General features: G+C 30.7%; 2 protein-coding genes across 3 annotated transcripts in view; both read left to right on the forward strand.

Moving 5' to 3' along the window:
• The window catches only part of ome (omega), a 228,003-nt gene that overhangs the window by 123,032 nt on the left and 84,021 nt on the right, over positions 1–20,950 (forward strand). The window lies entirely within an intron of this gene.
• On the forward strand, positions 2,544–9,794 carry LOC135953819 (myb-like protein Q). Its single transcript, XM_065503831.1, has 2 exons — positions 2,544–2,594; positions 8,673–9,794. Exons 1-2 carry the CDS (start codon positions 2,544–2,546, stop codon positions 9,792–9,794), a joined length of 1,173 nt encoding a protein of 390 aa, XP_065359903.1.

The raw sequence follows: 20,950 nt of genomic DNA on the forward strand, positions 1-20,950 counted from the left end.
AAACCAACAAAAAAACAAAAATCTTAAGCAAAAAATAAGTAAATTTTCTAAATAAATGTTATTTTTGTTAAAATTTTCAATATTTTCAAAAAGTACTTTTTTGGTACTTTTTGAAAAGTACCACTTTAGTGCATAAACCAACAAAAAACAAAAATCTTAAGCAGGAAATAAACACATTTTTAAAATAAATCTTATTTTTGTTAAAATTTTTCAATATTTTTAAAAAGTACTTTTTTGGTACTTTTTGAAAAGTACCAATTTTGTACCTAAAACCAATAAAAAACAAAAATCTTAAGCAAGAAATTAATCATTTTTTTAAATAAATCTTATATTTTGTTAAAATTTTCCATATTTTCAAAAAGTACTTTTTTGGTACTTTTTGAAAAGTACCTCTTAGTGCATATAACCAACAAAAATAAACAAATTAAGCAAGAAATGAGTAAATTTTTAAAATAAATCTTATTTTTTGTTAAAATTTTCCATATTTTCAAAAAGTACTTTTTTGGTACTTTTTGAAAAGTACCACTTTAGTGCATATAACCAACAAAAACAAACAAATAAAGCAAGAAATAAACACATTTTTAAAATAAATCTTATTTTTTGTTAAAATTTTCCATATTTTCAAAAAGTACTTTTTTGGTACTATTTGGAAAGTACCACTTTAGTGTATATAACCAACAAAAACAAACAAATTAAGCAAGAAATGAGTAAATTTTTTAAATAAATCTTATTTTTGTTAACAATTTTCAATATTTTCAAAAAGCACTTTTTTGGTACTTTTTGGAAAGTACCACTTTAGTGCATATAACCAAAAAAAATAAACAAATTAAGCAAGAAATGAGTAAATTTTTTAAATAAATCTTATTTTTGTTAAAATTTTCCATATTTTCAAAAAGTACTTTTTTGGTACTTTTTGAAAAGTACCACTTTAGTGCATATAACCAACAAAAACAAACAAATTAAGCAAGAAATGATAAATTTTTTAAATAAAACTTATTTTTGTAAAAAATTTCAATATTTTTAAAAAGTACTTTTTTGGTACTTTTTGAAAAGTGCATATAACCAACAAAAACAAACAAATAAAGCAAGAAATGAGTAAATTTTTTAAATAAATCTTATTTTTGTTGAAATTTTCAATATTTTTAAAAAGTACTTTTTTGGTACTTTTTGAAAAGTACCTCTTTAGTCCACATAACCAACAAAAACAAACAAATTAAGCAATAAATGAGTAAATTTTTAAAATAAATCATATTTTATGTTAAAATTTTCAATATTTTCAAAAAGTACTTTTTTGGTACTTTTTGAAAAGTACCACTTTAGTGCATATAACCAAAAAAATAAACAAGAAATGAGTAAATTTTTTAAATAAATCTTATTTTTGTTAAAATTTTTCAATATTTTCAAAAAGTACTTTTTTGAAAAGTACCAATTTTGTACCTAAAACCAACAAAAATCTTAAGCAAGAAATTAATAAATATTTTAAATAAATCTTATTTTTGTTAAAATTTTCCATATTTTCAAAAAGTACTTTTTTGGTACTTTTTGAAAAGTACCACTGTAGGTACTAACTACAACATTTTTATAATAAAAATATACTGAAGATTATTTTGGTGCAAATATCTGAATTTCAAAATTAAGTTCGAATTTTCTAATTTAGCAAAAAATTTGGATTTTGTTGTAACAATTGGAAATTTGAAATTATGTTCGAATTTTCGAAATTAAATACGAATTTTCGAACTTCGCAAAAAAATATAAAATTTTAATCAGAAATGAAAAAAAATTATAATTTTCTTTGAAAATTTTCAATTTCGAATTAAAGACAAAATTTCAAAATTTTTACATTTTTGAAATAAAAAGATATTGCAGATTATTTAGGTGCAAAAATCTGAATTTCGAAATTATGTTCGAATTTTCGAAATTAGCCAAAAAAAAAAATTGGAAATTTTCAATTCAGCAGCAGAATTTAAAGATGCCGAGTTTGAAATTTTGAAAGGAAATATTTTGTTAAAGTGGAAAAACTCAATATTTAAAGTTTTTTTTATTTTGGTGCAAAATTTAAAATTTCGAAATTTCAAAAAAGACACATATTTGTATTAAGTTAGTGTTATAGCTGAATTTAATGCAAAAACTACAATTTCGAAATTAAGTTCGAATTTTCAAAATTAAATTCGAATTTTCGAACTTAGCAAATAAATACAATATTTTTGATTTTCTTGCAGAAATAAGAATTTCGAACATTGAAAATTAGAATTTTAGTGATTAATTTATTTCTTACATTTTGCTAAAACACACAAACCTTGCAGTTAACATCTTTTATCAATTTCTTTGCCTTAAAAATATAATTCTATTTATTTATAGCAATACCAAACGCACAAAATCCAGTTTATAAAACAAACCCTTAACAAATTATAGAAAAATATTTTTTATATATAAAAACAAAAAACAAAAAAAAAACATTAAACCAAGAAAGCAATTAAAAGTTAGCAACAGATTTTATAAAGAAATATATAGTGAATAATATTTAAACATCTCATCTCAAGAACATGGCGCGCAGTTTAACCTCATATTTGAATAAAAATGTTGACAATGAACAGGTAAGTTTTTAAAATGAAAATAATGTAAAGAAATTTTACTTTAATTACAATTTCCAGCAAAATTTTGTCAACTAAAACAAATTGTTTTTAATTTCTTTTTTAATTGTTCTTTATTTATTTAGTTTAATTTGTTTGATTTTATGTTGACATTTGTTGTTTGTCTTTTATTTAAATAAAACTCTTATTTGTCATAAATTGACATTTGAACTCAAACAAACAAGAATCATAAGATCATGTTACTAAGAAAAAATCCCATACAAAGACACTCACATGCAAACAAACAAGATTACGCTGTTCCGGAAATACTTACACACTCTCAAACAATGACACATACATATTAGGGTGATCCTCATTTTGCTCTTCTTGGTGATTTGATGTTAACGAGTTCTAAAATTGTTCAACATCATCTTCAAATTCAAAAAAAAAAATATATTAATAAAATTTAGGTTTTTCAATCAGTCTTCTTTTTTATTTCGTAACTAGTAAAACTTAAATTTCAATAAAATATAAAAATACACTTGTTTAGCTTTCCACTGATATATAATATGTCTATATAATCCACTTCAATTAGTAAATAAAATGATCAAAACGTATATATCCCGATGCAAATATATCAAAAGCGTATTAGTGTATTTTGTTAGCATACTTTTAGGCGCATGGAAAATAATAAAATGTTGACAAGTTTGTATTTTTAACATATTTATTTTGTTGGATTTAAAAGCTTATAAAAAAGTGCTCGTTGAAGTTATTGTTATGATTTTTGAAATTTAATTAGATTGTTATGTTTTTAATCCTAAAAAGAAAAAATTATTTTGAAAAAATAAATTTTAGTTTAATTTTTAAGCAATTAAATAAAATGCTATTGAAAATTTGACTATTTTTAGATAAACTGCTCTTCTCACGATGTTTAAGGGCGGAAGGGTAACAATTAAATGTCAAATTAATTGCAATAAATATGTTTATTATAATATGTAAAAAAAATTTAAAAAACTAGATGTAAACTTTTTTTAATTTAATGATAAACTTGGATATTTTTAAAAAAACGTCACTATTTCCGACCACTGCCTTAAGTAGGGTGCATGTTTATATCGCTTTAGAAATGTGGTATTAGTAATTTTGAGAGCCAGTTCTTTTCAAATATATTAAAATTTTTTAAATTTTTTTAAAAAATCTATAAGAAATATTAAAAATAATTAAGCTCCCTGTTTTTCAAACAAATTTCAAAATTTTGACTTTGATTATTTTTCACTACTAAGAGGCTTGAGATATTTCCAAAGGACTTTTTAATTTTTGGAATTTATTAGAATTAGGAGTAAATTTTTAGCACAACATTTGCACAACCATTACCGCAGATATTTGTGAAAAACCAAATTAAGTCCAGGCTGTACAAAGTTTTTCTAACCAGAGGTGGTCGTCTGTGGCACCCTGTATCTCAGCTTGTATTCTAACAGGGTGGTCACAAATTTGGTTTTTGTAAAGCCTATGTCCTTGTCTACGATTCGTTCTTACATTATTTTGTAATCCGAGCAGTAGTTTTGAAGATTCGGATTTATTACTACATTTTTTTTTTGAAAAACCCACTGTGCAATGTTTTGGATTTTAATAAATGTTAAATGAGGATTCAAAAAGAACTGTTGGCTAGGGTTAGAGTAGAGTTAGAGTAGAGTTAGAGTAGAGTTAGAGTAGAGTTAGAGTAGAGTTAGAGTAGAGTTAGAGTAGAGTTAGAGTAGAGTTAGAGTAGAGTTAGAGTAGAGTTAGAGTAGAGTAGAGTTAGAGTAGAGTTAGAGTAGAGTTAGAGTAGAGTTAGAGTAGAGTTAGAGTAGAGTTAGAGTTAGAGTTAGAGTAGAGTTAGAGTAGAGTTAGAGTAGAGTTAGAGTAGAGTTAGAGTAGAGTTAGAGTAGAGTTAGAGTAGAGTTAGAGTAGAGTAGAGTTAGAGTAGAGTTAGAGTAGAGTTAGAGTAGAGTTAGAGTAGAGTTAGAGTAGAGTTAGAGTAGAGTTAGAGTAGAGTTAGAGTAGAGTTAGAGTAGAGTTAGAGTAGAGTTAGAGTAGAGTTAGAGTAGAGTTAGAGTAGAGTTAGAGTAGAGTTAGAGTAGAGTTAGAGTAGAGTTAGAGTAGAGTTAGAGTAGAGTTAGAGTAGAGTTAGAGTAGAGTTAGAGTAGAGTTAGAGTAGAGTTAGAGTAGAGTTAGAGTAGAGTTAGAGTAGAGTTAGAGTAGAGTTAGAGTTAGAGTAGAGTTAGAGTAGAGTTAGAGTAGAGTTAGAGTAGAGTTAGAGTAGAGTTAGAGTTAGAGTAGAGTTAGAGTAGAGTTAGAGTAGAGTTAGAGTAGAGTTAGAGTAGAGTTAGAGTAGAGTTAGAGTAGAGTTAGAGTAGAGTTAGAGTAGAGTTAGAGTAGAGTTAGAGTAGAGTTAGAGTAGAGTTAGAGTAGAGTTAGAGTAGAGTTAGAGTAGAGTTAGAGTAGAGTTAGAGTAGAGTTAGAGTAGAGTTAGAGTAGAGTTAGAGTAGAGTTAGAGTAGAGTTAGAGTAGAGTTAGAGTAGAGTTAGAGTAGAGTTAGAGTAGAGTTAGAGTAGAGTTAGAGTAGAGTTAGAGTAGAGTTAGAGTAGAGTTAGAGTAGAGTTAGAGTAGAGTTAGAGTAGAGTTAGAGTAGAGTTAGAGTAGAGTTAGAGTAGAGTTAGAGTAGAGTTAGAGTAGAGTTAGAGTAGAGTTAGAGTAGAGTTAGAGTAGAGTTAGAGTAGAGTTAGAGTAGAGTTAGAGTAGAGTTAGAGTAGAGTTAGAGTAGAGTTAGAGTAGAGTTAGAGTAGAGTTAGAGTAGAGTTAGAGTAGAGTTAGAGTAGAGTTAGAGTAGAGTTAGAGTAGAGTTAGAGTAGAGTTAGAGTAGAGTTAGAGTAGAGTTGGGGTAGAGTTAGATTTGAGTAGAGACGATTATATTAAAGTGAGAGTGGAGAAGATTTATAGTAGAGTTAGAAAACAATTTTATACCTTAGGAGCACCAAAAGAGTGCGAGGGGAGAAGAGTTAGGGTAGAGTTAGGGAACATTTTTAGACCTTAGGAGCACCGAAAAGGTGCAAAATTAGGGCCACCCTTATATACATACACAACATCCTTGTATGAAAACAAAATGATGACGATGTTGATGAGTATGACGACTGTAATCATGACTTAAACTTTTGTTCGGATGTGTCTGTACATAACAGGATTACACACACATACATTTAAAAAACATGTAAAAACTAACACAGATTTCTAAGTATAAACATGTTTTTGCATGAGTATTTGTGTAGAGAGTAAATTTCCTTTTAAGATATTTGAAATCACTAGTTAGTTATTTTGGTTGTCTGACTGCCTGCATGCAAGCAAGGATATTTCCAACAAACAAATTTAGTTTACATGTAGATATTGATGTTGTCTGTGAGTAGTTTTTCTCGTGTATGTGTTCAAGAAACTTAAAAAAACTAAAAAAAAATAAAATACTCTTACATACTCGCATATAAATGAAAATCTTTACCCTACTTGGCAAAAGACCAAGAAAAAAAATTTAAATAATAATAATATGTATAAGGAAAATATTCTGTTGAAAACATTCAACTGATTTTCATACATCCTACAACATACTACAATATAAACCAGAAAACCTACTTTGTTTAAAGATAAGATGTAATAAAAATAACAGAAAGAAGACAACCAAAAAGAAATTTAAAGCATAATTTTGTTTGCAAAATCTTTTTTCTTTTCTTGGGCAATAAGCTTCAAAACTGATAAATACGATGAAAATGAAGTCGGGCAGGATTTGGTTACATGTGTTAGTTTTTTTTTATTTTTTCTTTTTTTTATAAATGAAATTATGAAGTTTTTGTTAGATTCCATATGCATTTTTTTTGGAGTTAGTTTTTGTCAAGGTTTCTTTTCTCGCTGAAGAAATACTGAAAATTGCTGTAATTTTCAGCAATTGTATGAGAAAAGGGGATTTTATAATGAAGTTGAAATGTAATTTAATTTAGAGTGAAGTTAACCAAGATTTTCAGCAGAGTTAGGGTAGAAATAAAGTAGAGTTTTAGGAGACTTAGAGTAGAGTTAGAGTACAGTCGGATTAAAATTACAGTAGAGATAAATTAAATTAAAGAAAGAGTAGAATAGACTTAAAGTAGAATTAGATTAAAGCTAAAATACAGTTAGAATAGTGTTAGTCTAGAGTAAGTGTTAGAGTAAAGTTTAGCTTCAATCGTAGATCTTCCTGTACTCCAAGATTAGCTTCAATTGTAGATCTTTTTGTACTCCAAGTTTAGACTCAATCGTAGATCTTCTTGTACTCCAAGTTAGGTTCGATCGAACTCCAAGTTAGATTCAATCGAACTCCAAATTAGGTTCAATCGAACTCCAAATTAGGTTCAATCGAACTCCAAATTAGGTCGAATTAGGTTCAATCGAACCCCAAGTTAGGTTCAATCGAACTCCATGTTTAGCTTCAATCGTAGATCTTCTTCTAGAACTGAACTAGAACTGAACTAGAACTGAACTAGAACTGAACTAGAACTGAACTAGAACTGAACTAGAACTGAACTAGAACTGAACTAGAACTGAACTAGAACTGAACTAGAACTGAACTAGAACTGAACTAGAACTGAACTAGAACTGAACTAGAACTGAACTAGAACTGAACTAGAACTGAACTAGAACTGAACTAGAACTGAACTAGAACTGAACTAGAACTGAACTAGAACTGAACTAGAACTGAACTAGAACTGAACTAGAACTGAACTAGAACTGAACTAGAACTGAACTAGAACTGAACTAGAACTGAACTAGAACTGAACTAGAACTGAACTAGAACTGAACTAGAACTGAACTAGAACTGAACTAGAACTGAACTAGAACTGAACTAGAACTGAACTAGAACTGAACTAGAACTGAACTAGAACTGAACTAGAACTGAACTAGAACTGAACTAGAACTGAACTAGAACTGAACTAGAACTGAACTAGAACTGAACTAGAACTGAACTAGAACTGAACTAGAACTGAACTAGAACTGAACTAGAACTGAACTAGAACTGAACTAGAACTGAACTAGAACTGAACTAGAACTGAACTAGAACTGAACTAGAACTGAACTAGAACTGAACTAGAACTGAACTAGAACTGAACTAGAACTGAACTAGAACTGAACTAGAACTGAACTAGAACTGAACTAGAACTGAACTAGAACTGAACTAGAACTGAACTAGAACTGAACTAGAACTGAACTAGAACTGAACTAGAACTGAACTAGAACTGAACTAGAACTGAACTAGAACTGAACTAGAACTGAACTAGAACTGAACTAGAACTGAACTAGAACTGAACTAGAACTGAACTAGAACTGAACTAGAACTGAACTAGAACTGAACTAGAACTGAACTAGAACAGAACTAGAACAGAACAAGAACTAATGTTGCACAGTAGAACAAATGTTTGAAAAAAAAGCTTTAGTTTTAATTATTCTTGTTTTAAAAAATCCTTTGAGTTGAAAGACTTTTGTTCTTTATTAACCCTTTTTGACATGAAATTTAATCCTCTTAGTTATGTTTTTTTTACAAATAATATTTTTGCTCTCAATCCCTCTACTTACTACTACCGTTTCCATTCAATTTTGTTTTTTTATTTTAAAACAATTCAATTTTGTTGTGTTTATCTTGAAATCCTAATTTGTTTATTTGTGTGATTTTCATTTTTTTTTTGTTTTTGTCATGATGTTGGTTTTTGTTTCCTTTACACACATTAAATACACATTTGATGAAGTTTTCGATTTAAGTTTTTTTTATTGTAGTATGTACCTTTTCCGTTTTTTTGCTTTCAACATAATACGAGTTGATTTTTTCTTTTTTTTTTACTAAAAAAAAAGGAAAATAATTTCAAATGTGTTTGTGTCTGTCTTTCTTATTTCTCTCAACAAATGTTTTTTTTTCTGTTGTTGTCTGTAATGGCCTAAAAATGCGGCTTTTATAATGGATGGAAACTAAACTTGATTATATGGAAAAAATAAACCCATAAACCAACAAAATAAAAACTGAAAAATACATGTATGCATGGATTTGGAACTAAACAGTATTATCCTGCCACACATCAGCACATACATCAACATTATAATAATCAGCAGCAGCAGCAACATCAAGAACAGCTAGTTGTTTTAGGACAACAACATTGTAATCTACACAAAGGAGTTGTAGGTAAACAGCAGCAACAGCAGCAGTTGCATTATCAAAAACAGCTACAACTACAGGAACAGCAGCAACAGCATCACTACCATCAACAACAGCCACAAATGGGGCCAGAATATTCAACACAATCTCAACAGCAGCAGCAGCAGCAGCAATATCAAAACATTGGTACATGGTTGCCACAAACTAAACCTCCTGCAACAACAATAACCACAAATTTGAATGGGAAAATTGATGACTTAAAACATCATCGACATCATGAACAGCAACCACATATACACCATCCTCAGCAGCAGATACAATCAAATTATTGTTCTAAACGTCTTGATTCTAATATTGCTAATGGACGTAATACCTGTCTTATCGAGGATGTTGAATCTGATTTCATCATTGGCAAAACATTCATAACACCACCCGACATACCCTCTCCCCCACCCCAGCCAATACTCAGTGACAGCAAAAGATTTCAAAGTGGCCAAACGCCAAACAAAACCACTGCTTCAGCGACCACATCAGCCTCAACACTAATAAATAAAAGCTGCTGTCAATGTGAGGGGAGAGTGAAAAATCTACAGCAATATACCAATCAGCATCACACAAGCAACCACTGTCATCTTCATCACCAGCAACCAAAAGCACAGCCACAGCTGCAACAGCAGCAGCAACAACTTCCAACGCCTTCCTCAGCTGCCCATCATCACAATAACTTGCAACATCAATATCCACAGCAGCAGCATCATCATCATCAACAACAACACAACAACGAAGATTCTCTAATTTTACCAAAAGCTTCATCAGCATTAAAGTCACAACAGCATTATCATAATCACCACCAGCAGCAACAGCAGCAGCAGCAGCAATATCATCAGCATCAAGCCTTACATCACCAGCAACATTATCGTAAAGTTGATGTTTTTGCTGCAGCCAGCCTCGATGATGATGACAATGATACAAGTCCCAGCATAAAGGTAACAAAACAAAAACCCCAACGAAATCCTAAAATATGTTGATTAGTTTTCTTATTTTTTTAGTTTTTACTTTCATCTTTAACAGCCCTATTGTCAGCAACAAATAAAAGAAAAACGAAGGAAAATTGCTTCCAAACGAAATCAAGAAAAAAACCACAGAAAATTATATGAAATTTTAATACAGATTTACATAGCAGGCACAGATTTGTTTAAACCTGAATAATATTAAGAAAATAGCCTGCTACTCATGATACCAATAATGAATGGCAAGACATTGCTGGGACATTTTGAAATGTAAATCTTTATAGTCTTAGTTTAGTTTGGAACTACTTCAGTTCTGTTCTAGTTCTGTTCTAGTTCTGTTCTAGTTCTGTTCTAGTTCTGTTCTAGTTCTGTTCTAGTTCTGTTCTAGTTCTGTTCTAGTTATGTTCTAGTTCTGTTCTAGTTCTGTTCTAGTTCTGTTCTAGTTCTGTTCTAGTTCTGTTCTAGTTCTGTTCTAGTTCTGTTCTAGTTCTGTTCTAGTTCTGTTCTAGTTCTGTTCTAGTTCTGTTCTAGTTCTGTTCTAGTTCTGTTCTAGTTCTGTTCTAGTTCTGTTCTAGTTCTGTTCTAGTTCTGTTCTAGTTCTGTTCTAGTTCTGTTCTAGTTCTGTTCTAGTTCTGTTCTAGTTCTGTTCTAGTTCTGTTCTAGTTCTGTTCTAGTTCTAGTTCTGTTCTAGTTCTGTTCTAGTTCTGTTCTAGTTCTGTTCTAGTTCTGTTCTAGTTCTGTTCTAGTTCTGTTCTAGTTCTGTTCTAGTTCTGTTCTAGTTCTGTTCTAGTTCTGTTCTAGTTCTGTTCTAGTTCTGTTCTAGTTCTGTTCTAGTTCTGTTCTAGTTCTGTTCTAGTTCTGTTCTAGTTCTGTTCTAGTTCTGTTCTAGTTCTGTTCTAGTTCAGTTCTAGTTCTGTTCTAGTTCTGTTCTAGTTCTGTTCTAGTTCTGTTCTAGTTCTGTTCTAGTTCTGTTCTAGTTCTGTTCTAGTTCTGTTCTAGTTCTGTTCTAGTTCTGTTCTAGTTCTGTTCTAGTTCTGTTCTAGTTCTGTTCTAGTTCTGTTCTAGTTCTGTTCTAGTTCTGTTCTAAGGAGTGAGATCGAAAAATTCTTAACACACGTTTTTCATTACATTTTTTAACCCAAGTATTATTTGAATTTTTTTTTGATCAAGTTACCTTTGAAAAACATGTCAGTTATTATGTGTAATGTCAATTATATTAATTTTTTTGTTAATCTGATTAAAATGAGTGACCAGAAAAAAGTGCGTACTGAAATTATTAAATATTTTCAACAAAACCCAACTTGGTCTTACAAAAAGTTGGCCAAGCATACAAAGGTCTGCCGTCAAACTGTTTCCAATGTTATTAAACAGTACCGGGAGAACTTGTCAGTTGATAGAAAACCTGGTTCAGGTAGAAGGAATGGTCCACATGATGTTTCTAAAGCCAAAAAAATAGAACGCATTTTCAAAAGAGCTCCCAACACATCCGGTAGGAAAGCAGCCCGGTTAGCTCAGTGCTCGGACTATTTGGTACGAAAAGTTAAAGCTAATGCAGGTTTAAAAACATACAAGGCTCAAAAAGTTCCTGACAGGAACGCTACTAAAAATTTAGAGGCCAAAAACAGAGCACGGAAATTGAAGTCAAGTTTTATAAAAAAATATTCTTGCTGCATAATGGATGACGAAACGTAGTTCTGGCAGATTTTTCGCAACTTCCAGGTCAAAAATTTTATGTTGCTGATGCTCGAGGGAATGTTGAAGAAAAGTTTAGGACCCAAAAGCAGACAAAATTTCCCAGAAAGTTCTTGGTATGGCAAGCAATATGCAGTTGCGGCAAAAGAAGCCACTCATTTGTTACAACGGGCTCTATAAATACCGAAATTTACATCAAGGAATGTTTACAAAAAAGGCTGCTTCCATTCATAAGACTTCATAATGTGTCCACTTATTTTTGGCCTGACTTGGCATCCTGTCACTATGGCAAACAAGCCCTTGAGTGGTACAAGAACAATAATGTGGTATTTGTACCAAGAGAGGCAAATCCTCCAAACTGCCCGGAGCTAAGGCCAGTGGAGAGATATTGGGCTCTTGTTAAAAGAGAATTGAAGAGTACAAAAAAGGTGTCCAAAAGTGTGGTAGATTTTAAACGGAGATGGACTACATGTTCGAGCAAAGTGACAGAAAGCACTATAAAAACGTTAATGGAAGGGTTTCCGAAAAAGGTTCAAAATTTCATCACTAGTGATTAAAACTATAAAAATAATTTTTTTTGTAAATTGTAATAATAATTTCAATCAAATAAAAAAAAAATTAAAGCTGTAAGTTTAGTGGTTTCTTTTTTATAAACATATATGTATGTTAAGAATTTGTCGATCTCACTCCTTAGTTCTGTTCTAGTTCTGTTCTAGTTCTGTTCTAGTTCTGTTCTAGTTCTGTTCTAGTTCTGTTTCAAGTTTTGTTCTAGTTCTGTTCTAGTTCTGTTCTAGTTCTGTTCTAGTTCTGTTCTAGTTCTGTTTCAAGTTTTGTTCTAGTTCTGTTCTAGTTCTGTTCTAGTTCTGTTCTAGTTCTGTTCTAGTTCTGTTCTAGTTCTGTTCTAGTTCTGTTCTAGTTCTGTTCTAGTTCTGTTCTAGTTCTGTTCTAGTTCTGTTCTAGTTCTGTTCTAGTTCTGTTCTAGTTCTGTTCTAGTTCTGTTCTAGTTCTGTTCTAGTTCTGTTCTAGTTCTGTTCTAGTTCTGTTCTAGTTCTGTTCTAGTTCTGTTCTAGTTCTGTTCTAGTTCTGTTCTAGTTCTGTTCTAGTTCTGTTCTAGTTCTGTTCTAGTTCTGTTCTAGTTCTGTTCTAGTTCTGTTCTAGTTCTGTTCTAGTTCTGTTCTAGTTCTGTTCTAGTTCTGTTCTAGTTCTGTTCTAGTTCTGTTCTAGTTCTGTTCTAGTTCTGTTCTAGTTCTGTTCTAGTTCTGTTCTAGTTCTGTTCTAGTTCTGTTCTAGTTCTGTTCTAGTTCTGTTCTAGTTCTGTTCTAGTTCTGTTCTAGTTCTGTTCTAGTTCTGTTCTAGTTCTGTTCTAGTTCTGTTCTAGTTCAGTTCTAGTTCAGTTCTAGTTCAGTTCTAGTTCAGTTCTAGTTCAGTTCTAGTTCAGTTCTAGTTCAGTTCTAGTTCAGTTCTAGTTCAGTTCTAGTTCAGTTCTAGTTCAGTTCTAGTTCAGTTCTAGTTCAGTTCTAGTTCAGTTCTAGTTCAGTTCTAGTTCAGGTCTAGTTCAGTTCTAGTTCAGTTCTAGTTCAGTTCTAGTTCAGTTCAGTTCTAGTTCAGTTCTAGTTCAGTTCTAGTTCAGTTCTAGTTCAGTTCTAGTTCAGTTCTAGTTCAGTTCTAGTTCAGTTCTAGTTCAGTTCTAGTTCAGTTCTAGTTCAGTTCTAGTTCAGTTCTAGTTCAGTTCTAGTTCAGTTCTAGTTCAGTTTAAGTTCAGTTCTAGTTCAGTTCTAGTTCAGTTCTAGTTCAGTTCTAGTTCAGTTCTAGTTCAGTTCTAGTTCAGTTCTAGTTCAGTTCTTGTTCAGTTCTAGTTCAGTTCTAGTTCAGTTCTAGTTCAGTTCTAGTTCAGTTCTAGTTCAGTTCTAGTTCAGTTCTAGTTCAGTTCTAGTTCAGTTCTAGTTCAGTTCTAGTTCAGTTCTAGTTCAGTTCTAGTTCAGTTCTAGTTCAGTTTAAGTTCAGTTCTAGTTCAGTTCTAGTTCAGTTCTAGTTCAGTTCTAGTTCAGTTCTAGTTCAGTTCTAGTTCAGTTCTAGTTCAGTTTAAGTTCAGTTCTAGTTCAGTTCTAGTTCAGTTCTAGTTCAGTTCTAGTTCAGTTCTAGTTCAGTTCTAGTTCAGTTCTAGTTCAGTTCTAGTTCAGTTCTAGTTCAGTTCTAGTTCAGTTCTAGTTCAGTTCTAGTTCAGTTCTAGTTCAGTTCTAGTTCAGTTCTAGTTCAGTTCTAGTTCAGTTCTAGTTCAGTTCTAGTTCAGTTTAAGTTCAGTTCTAGTTCAGTTCTAGTTCAGTTCTAGTTCAGTTCTAGTTCAGTTCTAGTTCAGTTCTAGTTCAGTTCTAGTTCAGTTCTAGTTCAGTTCTAGTTCAGTTCTAGTTCAGTTCTAGTTCAGTTCTAGTTCAGTTCTAGTTCAGTTCTAGTTCAGTTCTAGTTCAGTTCTAGTTCAGTTCTAGTTCAGTTCTAGTTCAGTTCTAGTTCAGTTCTAGTTCAGTTCTAGTTCAGTTCTAGTTCAGTTCTAGTTCAGTTCTAGTTCAGTTCTAGTTCAGTTCTAGTTCAGTTCTAGTTCAGTTCTAGTTCAGTTCTAGTTCAGTTCTAGTTCAGTTCTAGTTCAGTTCTAGTTCAGTTCTAGTTCAGTTCTAGTTCAGTTCTAGTTCAGTTCTAGTTCAGTTCTAGTTCTAGTTCAGTTCTAGTTCAGTTCTAGTTCAGTTCTAGTTCAGTTCTAGTTCAGTTCTAGTTCAGGTTCTATTTCAGGTTCAAGTTCTTTATAAAATTTTACTAGTTTCCATTTCTGTGCTTTTCTTACATTTAATATTCCTATTAGGTTCTTCTCTTTAGCCTGCTTCCTGTTTTTTTCATACACATCTACCTCTTGGACATTTCCACTTGTTTGCACTTTTCCTTTTTGTGTTGCAGTACTTAGTAATTTTTCATGGCTAAAATCAACACACAATCAAGAAGGAACTTGGAAAAAAACATGACATTTTTTCTTGTGCACTTTTTTTCATTTTGATACATTGTTAACATTTTCATAATAGAAAACGCGGTGATTTTTTGCCGGTAAAACACTCGACACTCGAGGAAAAAATAAAATTACTCAAACAGTTGATTCATAATAATTTAATTAATTTAATATTTAATTATGAAGAAGGTAGAACAAGTAATTTAAATATCAGTTTTCTTAAAGTTGCCAAAAATGAAACCTAGCAATAAAGTTTTAAATATTATTGTCCTATTTGATAGTAAACAGTTTACACTTTCTGAAATTGAAAGAATTTTGAAAATTTATCAATATATATTTTTTTAAATTTATCGCAAAATATTGCAATTTTGAATAATAACACTATGCAACAAATGGAGACTTTTGGAAAAACACAAGAACATGACAGTATAGGTTCGACTCTACTACCAAAGGGTAGTAAAACCCTATACTCAGTTTTCCCATTTTGGTGACCGATTTTTTTTTATGGGCCCCCAAAGTTTCTGAAAAACAGTGGGGCCTCTAAAAAAGGTGTCATCAGTTTTTGGTTAGCAGCTAATTCAGACTTTGTGATACGGCTTAACTTTATATGGCAATAATATAGCTATGATTCCGCAAAATAAATTTTGTTAAAATTTGTTTCCAAAAAATAGCTTTTACGAGCACTTTTGTTGAAAAAATATAGGAAGAACATTTTTTTTTTTACTTTTTTTAGAATAACTTCCAGGGACTCCTAATTTTTCAATAACAATATCTTGCAAAGTTGTAGCTACGGTAAATTTGAATAACTCTTGTGAACATATCAATGCAATCCGAACATACCTAGGCATTCTAAATAGCTGTCAGAAATCACTTTATAGCTTAAAATTTTTAGTTTTTTACTATTTTTTGATTCTAAAACAATAATTTTTTGTTAAAAATGTATGTTAGAGTGTATACTTCTCTATTGTACTGGAATAACGAAGAATGGGCAAATCATTATCGGTATGATCCGGGCGCATCACTTTATCCAATCTTGATCATGCAAGACCGGCTTGATGCAAGATATGAAAAAACTTTAAAATTTTTGAAAGTGGGCAAGGTTTGTGGAGCTTCTGAAGAGTAAATATAAGCTTTTTATATAAGTTTTTGATATCGGTGGAGACCTTATGACTTGGAGATTGACATTTTAGTGAAATGGATTAATTTTGTGTTTTTTCGGACGTATTTTACCATAAAAACTAACAATATTATAAAATGGTGATTTTCCATCAAGAAAAATAAAAACTTTGAATTAATGTAAAATTTGTTACAAGTTACAGACATCACAATAAAATTTGGAAATAATATAGATCTAAATGTTCTTAAGTCAATAGCATCACTAATGTTGCCATTCTTTGTTTTCAAACAGCAAAATTCCTAAAACGGGGAAAATGTGTTCCAAAAACTGAGTTTTTTTTAGAAAACAGCCCACTTGACGTTATTTACAGTATGATAGTAAAAACGTTTCGTATGTGTATAAACAATATATAGGGCTATACAAATATGATGAGTTTTTGAGGATCGGTGCATTGCGTTTTTAGAATTTTTTACTCAAACCTAAAATTTTGTTTCAAAATTGGCCAAGTTTGGATTGGGCTGGGGGCTACAATGTCCGCTTAAGTTAGTCAAGTATTACTTTATACGTTTTTGCATTAAGTTATCTTTCCAAATCATAGAAAAGTGTATATAGCCACGAAGAAAATTAGTTTTTTATAAAAGTAAAAATATGGGCACTTTTTTGGGAAAAGACTTAAAAAACACATGCATACAAAGCTGAAATATATAAAAAGATGCTTCAACTTTGGATGCGTGTAACTTTTTACAGGGACGAAATAATTGTTATCAGATTTGTTTTATTTTCTTTAGAATTTTATCGCAAATATACGTCATATATAAAAAACAAATTTCGACCTTTCGTAGGCCCATCATATATAAAATACAAAATAAAGATCGATCAAAATTTAAAAAAAAATTAATCCTAAATATCTCTTGAACTAAAAGAGATAACCTACAGATAAAAGCATATTTTTGTAGACCTTCTCAAGGAATATCTATTTTTTAAATTTCAGCTCATTCGGATCATAAATCGCTTTTTGGCGATTTTTTTTTAAATGTGTGACATTGAGGTTCCACTCACTGATCCCCATTCCGAACACCTCAGCCGAGTAAATAATACAGCACAACATAGAAGTGTGGACTTGATCATACTATTTTAACGTCAAAAAATAGTAAAAACGAAAATTGTTAAGGTACAAAGTGATTTTTATGTGCTATTTAGAGTGACTAGATACGTTCAGAATGCATTGATATGTTCTCAAGAGTTGTTCAGCTTTACCGTAGCTACAACTTTACTAAATATTGTTAGTGAAAAATTAGGAGACCCTGGAAGTTATTCTAAAAAAAGTAAAAAAAAAAAATTTTCTTACTATATTTTTTCAACAAAAGTGCACGAAAAAGCTATTTTTTGGAAACAAATTTTAACAAAATTTATTTGGCGGACTCTTAGGTATATTATTGCCATATAAAGTTAAGCCGTATCACAAAGTCTGAATTAGCTGTTAACCAAAAACTGATGACACCTTTTTTAGAGGCCCCACTGATTTTCAGAAACTTTGGGGGCCCATAAAAAAAAATCGGTCACCAAAATGGACAAACTGAGTATAGGGTTTTACTACCCTTTGGTAGTAGAGTCGAACCTATATAGTCATGATCGTGTGTTTTTTTCACTGTTGCACTGTGTAATTAATAGTTACATTTCAAAAGTTGTAAAAAATTAATTTTAGTATTAAAACTGAATTTTTTTTTAATTTTATCTAATTTTAAACAGCATAAACTACCAAAAATTATAAAAATTTATTTAATTTTTTTAATATATATTTTTAAAAAATTTATTTTAAAATTTTGGAAAATTTAAAAATTTTATTTAAGAAAAAAATGCAATAAAATTTATAAAATTCAAAAAACCGAAAATTATTTTTTATTTATTATTTTATTACAACTTAATTTACCAGAATAAATAAAATTTATTAAATTTATTTTATATTTTTACCATTTTGTAGCTAAATTCTCTGAGTGTTTGACCACTAATATTATATGACCCCTTAAACATTTTTCTTTTTTATTTTTGCATGATTTATAATTTTATATTTTCTTATGTAAGTAGCAAAAAATAATCGTGTATTAAGTGTAAAATTTGTTGACATGATGTAAACAATTTTCTTATTTTTTTGTGAAACATTTTTTTTATATGACATTTATTGTCACAACAATCTAGCGGTGTTAAGTAGATTTTGTCTGCTTCCACAGACAAGGGGGTCACAAAAGTTTATTAATGTCAACATTTTTTTATGTTTTGACATTCTTTTTTTTTAGAAAAAAATCTCTTGCTAATGATGTTATTACTACAATGTTTTTTTCTCATTCTCTATTTTCTTTTTTTCTATCTTTGCAGGTAAGATTTTCTAGACGTTAAACACTTGTGCTGCTACTTATGGTAACGTGTAAGTAGTTTTCTTAAATAGTCTCCTGTAACAATATCTATGAAACTGTTCTATTGTGTTGGTAAATTGTTTTAGGTGATATTAAATATTAAAGAAAATGTTTTTGTTAATGTCATGTTATGTTTTAAGGGAAATGGGGGAGTTGAGGGCCTAAGGGATTTTAACAAATTTCCTTTTATGTTTAAAAACAAAAGGCTTTAAGTTAAAGCGAAATAAAGATTTAAGTTAAAGCGAAATAAGTTTTAATCAAAAAGTATTTAATCTGTTCTAGTTCAAGTTCTAGTTCAGTTCTAGTTCAGTTCTAGTTCAGTTCTAGTTCAGTTCTAGTTCAGTTCTAGTTCAGTTCTAGTTCAGTTCTAGTTCAGTTCTAGTTCAGTTCTAGTTCAGTTCTAGTTCAGTTCTAGTTCAGTTCTAGTTCAGTTCTAGTTCTAGTTCAGTTCTAGTTCAGTTCTAGTTCAGTTCTAGTTCAGTTCTAGTTCAGTTCTAGTTCAGTTCTAGTTCAGTTCTAGTTCAGTTCTAGTTCAGTTCTAGTTCAGTTCTAGTTCAGTTCTAGTTCAGTTCTAGTTCAGTTCTAGTTCAGTTCTAGTTCAGTTCTAGTTCAGTTCTAGTTCAGTTCTAGTTCAGTTCTAGTTCAGTTCTAGTTCAGTTCTAGTTCAGTTCTAGTTCAGTTCTAGTTCAGTTCTAGTTCAGTTCTAGTTCAGTTCTAGTTCAGTTCTAGTTCAGTTCTAGTTCAGTTCTAGTTCAGTTCTAGTTCAGTTCTAGTTCAGTTCTAGTTCAGTTCTAGTTCAGTTCTAGTTCAGTTCTAGTTCAGTTCTAGTTCAGTTCTAGTTCAGTTCTAGTTCAGTTCTAGTTCAGTTCTAGTTCAGTTCTAGTTCAGTTCTAGTTCAGTTCTAGTTCAGTTCTAGTTCAGTTCTAGTTCAGTTCTAGTTCAGTTCTAGTTCAGTTCTAGTTCAGTTCTAGTTCAGTTCTAGTTCAGTTCTAGTTCTAGTTCAGTTCTAGTTCAGTTCTAGTTCAGTTCTAGTTCAGTTCTAGTTCTAGTTCAGTTCTAGTTCTAGTTCAGTTCTAGTTCAGTTCTAGTTCAGTTCTAGTTCAGTTCTAGTTCAGTTCTAGTTCAGTTCTAGTTCAGTTCTAGTTCAGTTCTAGTTCAGTTCTAGTTCAGTTCTAGTTCAGTTCTAGTTCAGTTCTAGTTCAGTTCTAGTTCAGTTCTAGTTCAGTTCTAGTTCAGTTCTAGTTCAGTTCTAGTTCAGTTCTAGTTCAGTTCTAGTTCAGTTCTAGTTCAGTTCTAGTTCAGTTCTAGTTCAGTTCTAGTTCAGTTCTAGTTCAGTTCTAGTTCAGTTCTAGTTCAGTTCTAGTTCAGTTCTAGTTCAGTTCTAGTTCAGTTCTAGTTCAGTTCTAGTTCAGTTCTAGTTCAGTTCTAGTTCAGTTCTAGTTCAGTTCTAGTTCAGTTCTAGTTCAGTTCTAGTTCAGTTCTAGTTCAGTTCTAGTTCAGTTCTAGTTCAGTTCTAGTTCAGTTCTAGTTCAGTTCTAGTTCAGTTCTAGTTCAGTTCTAGTTCAGTTCTAGTTCAGTTCTAGTTCAGTTCTAGTTCAGTTCTAGTTCAGTTCTAGTTCAGTTCTAGTTCAGTTCTAGTTCAGTTCTAGTTCTAGTTCAGTTTTAGTTCAGTTCTAGTTCAGTTCTAGTTCAGTTCTAGTTCAGTTCTAGTTCAGTTCTAGTTCAGTTCTAGTTCAGTTCTAGTTCAGTTTCTTATAGAAAACAGTCTTTGTAAGACAGTTTTCTTATAGAAAACAGTCTTTGTAAGACAGTTTTCTTATAGAAAACAGTCTTTGTAAGACAGTTTTCTTATAGAAAACAGTCTTTGTAAGACAGTTTTCTTATAGAAAACAGTCTTTGTAAGACAGTTTTCTTATAGAAAACAGTCTTTGTAAAACAGTTTTCTTACAGATAAAAACCTAACAATATTTAGGTTTAACAAATTCTAACTGTTTATTATTAAATAAAAACAAAATTCTTAAATAAATCATTATTATCTTTATTAAATTACTTGTTTAAAACAATTTACAATATATCACCATATAATTACATTTTAAGAGCAATTTCCCTACCATAAAAAAACACTTGTTGCTTCTCCCTTTTAATAAATTTCTCGCTCTGTACACAACTCTCTTTTTTCTTTATTATTCTGCAGACCCCCCCCCCCCAAAATAATAAAAACTTAACAGAGCTCTGTTGTTTACAAAAACATAGAATCTGCTGCAGCAACAAAAACAATTAAACATGAGCACGTTTTCTTTAACATGCTCCAACTTAACAGGGGAGAGCTCACTTGCACACGCTCTCTTACATTTCAATGTATTTATCAAGGTTGCCAATTCTTCAGCTCAGAAAATGGCTATATTTTGAATTAAAAATGGCTAGAAATGGCTAAAACCCAAAAATAACTGAATACAAATTCAAAAATATTACATTTATTGCCCCCCATCACCACGAAGTCTGATTATGTGTTAACTAATAGTTATACTGACAGTTTTCAAAAAAAATTTTACCGACTTCGTGTTAATGGGGTTTAGCAGACTTAAAGATTGTAATATCAATATTTTTTTTTCCTTTTTGATAAATTTTCCTTTTTGAAACTATTTAGAAGACTGTTTTCATAAAACCAATAATATTCTCATCAAATCATCAACAGACGAATTTGTTTAAAAATACAGTTTCTTTGTCATTTGATAAAAAATACTTTATTATTTTTAAAAAATTACAAAAATGTTCAAGAAAAGTATAAAATAAAAAAGGCTAGGACAAAATAAAATGGCTAGATCTTCCGGCTAGATTAAATCTAGCCATTTTTTTATGGCTAAATGAAAATAAAATCGCTAGATCTAGCCGGAAAATGGCTAAATTGGCAACCTTGGTATTTATCACTGCTTATTTGTTTTGTTCCGTTATTCGCGTGACATAA

This window comes from Calliphora vicina, chromosome 3 (genome assembly GCF_958450345.1).
Source record: "Calliphora vicina chromosome 3, idCalVici1.1, whole genome shotgun sequence".
Classification (NCBI taxonomy): Eukaryota; Metazoa; Arthropoda; class Insecta; order Diptera; family Calliphoridae; genus Calliphora; species Calliphora vicina.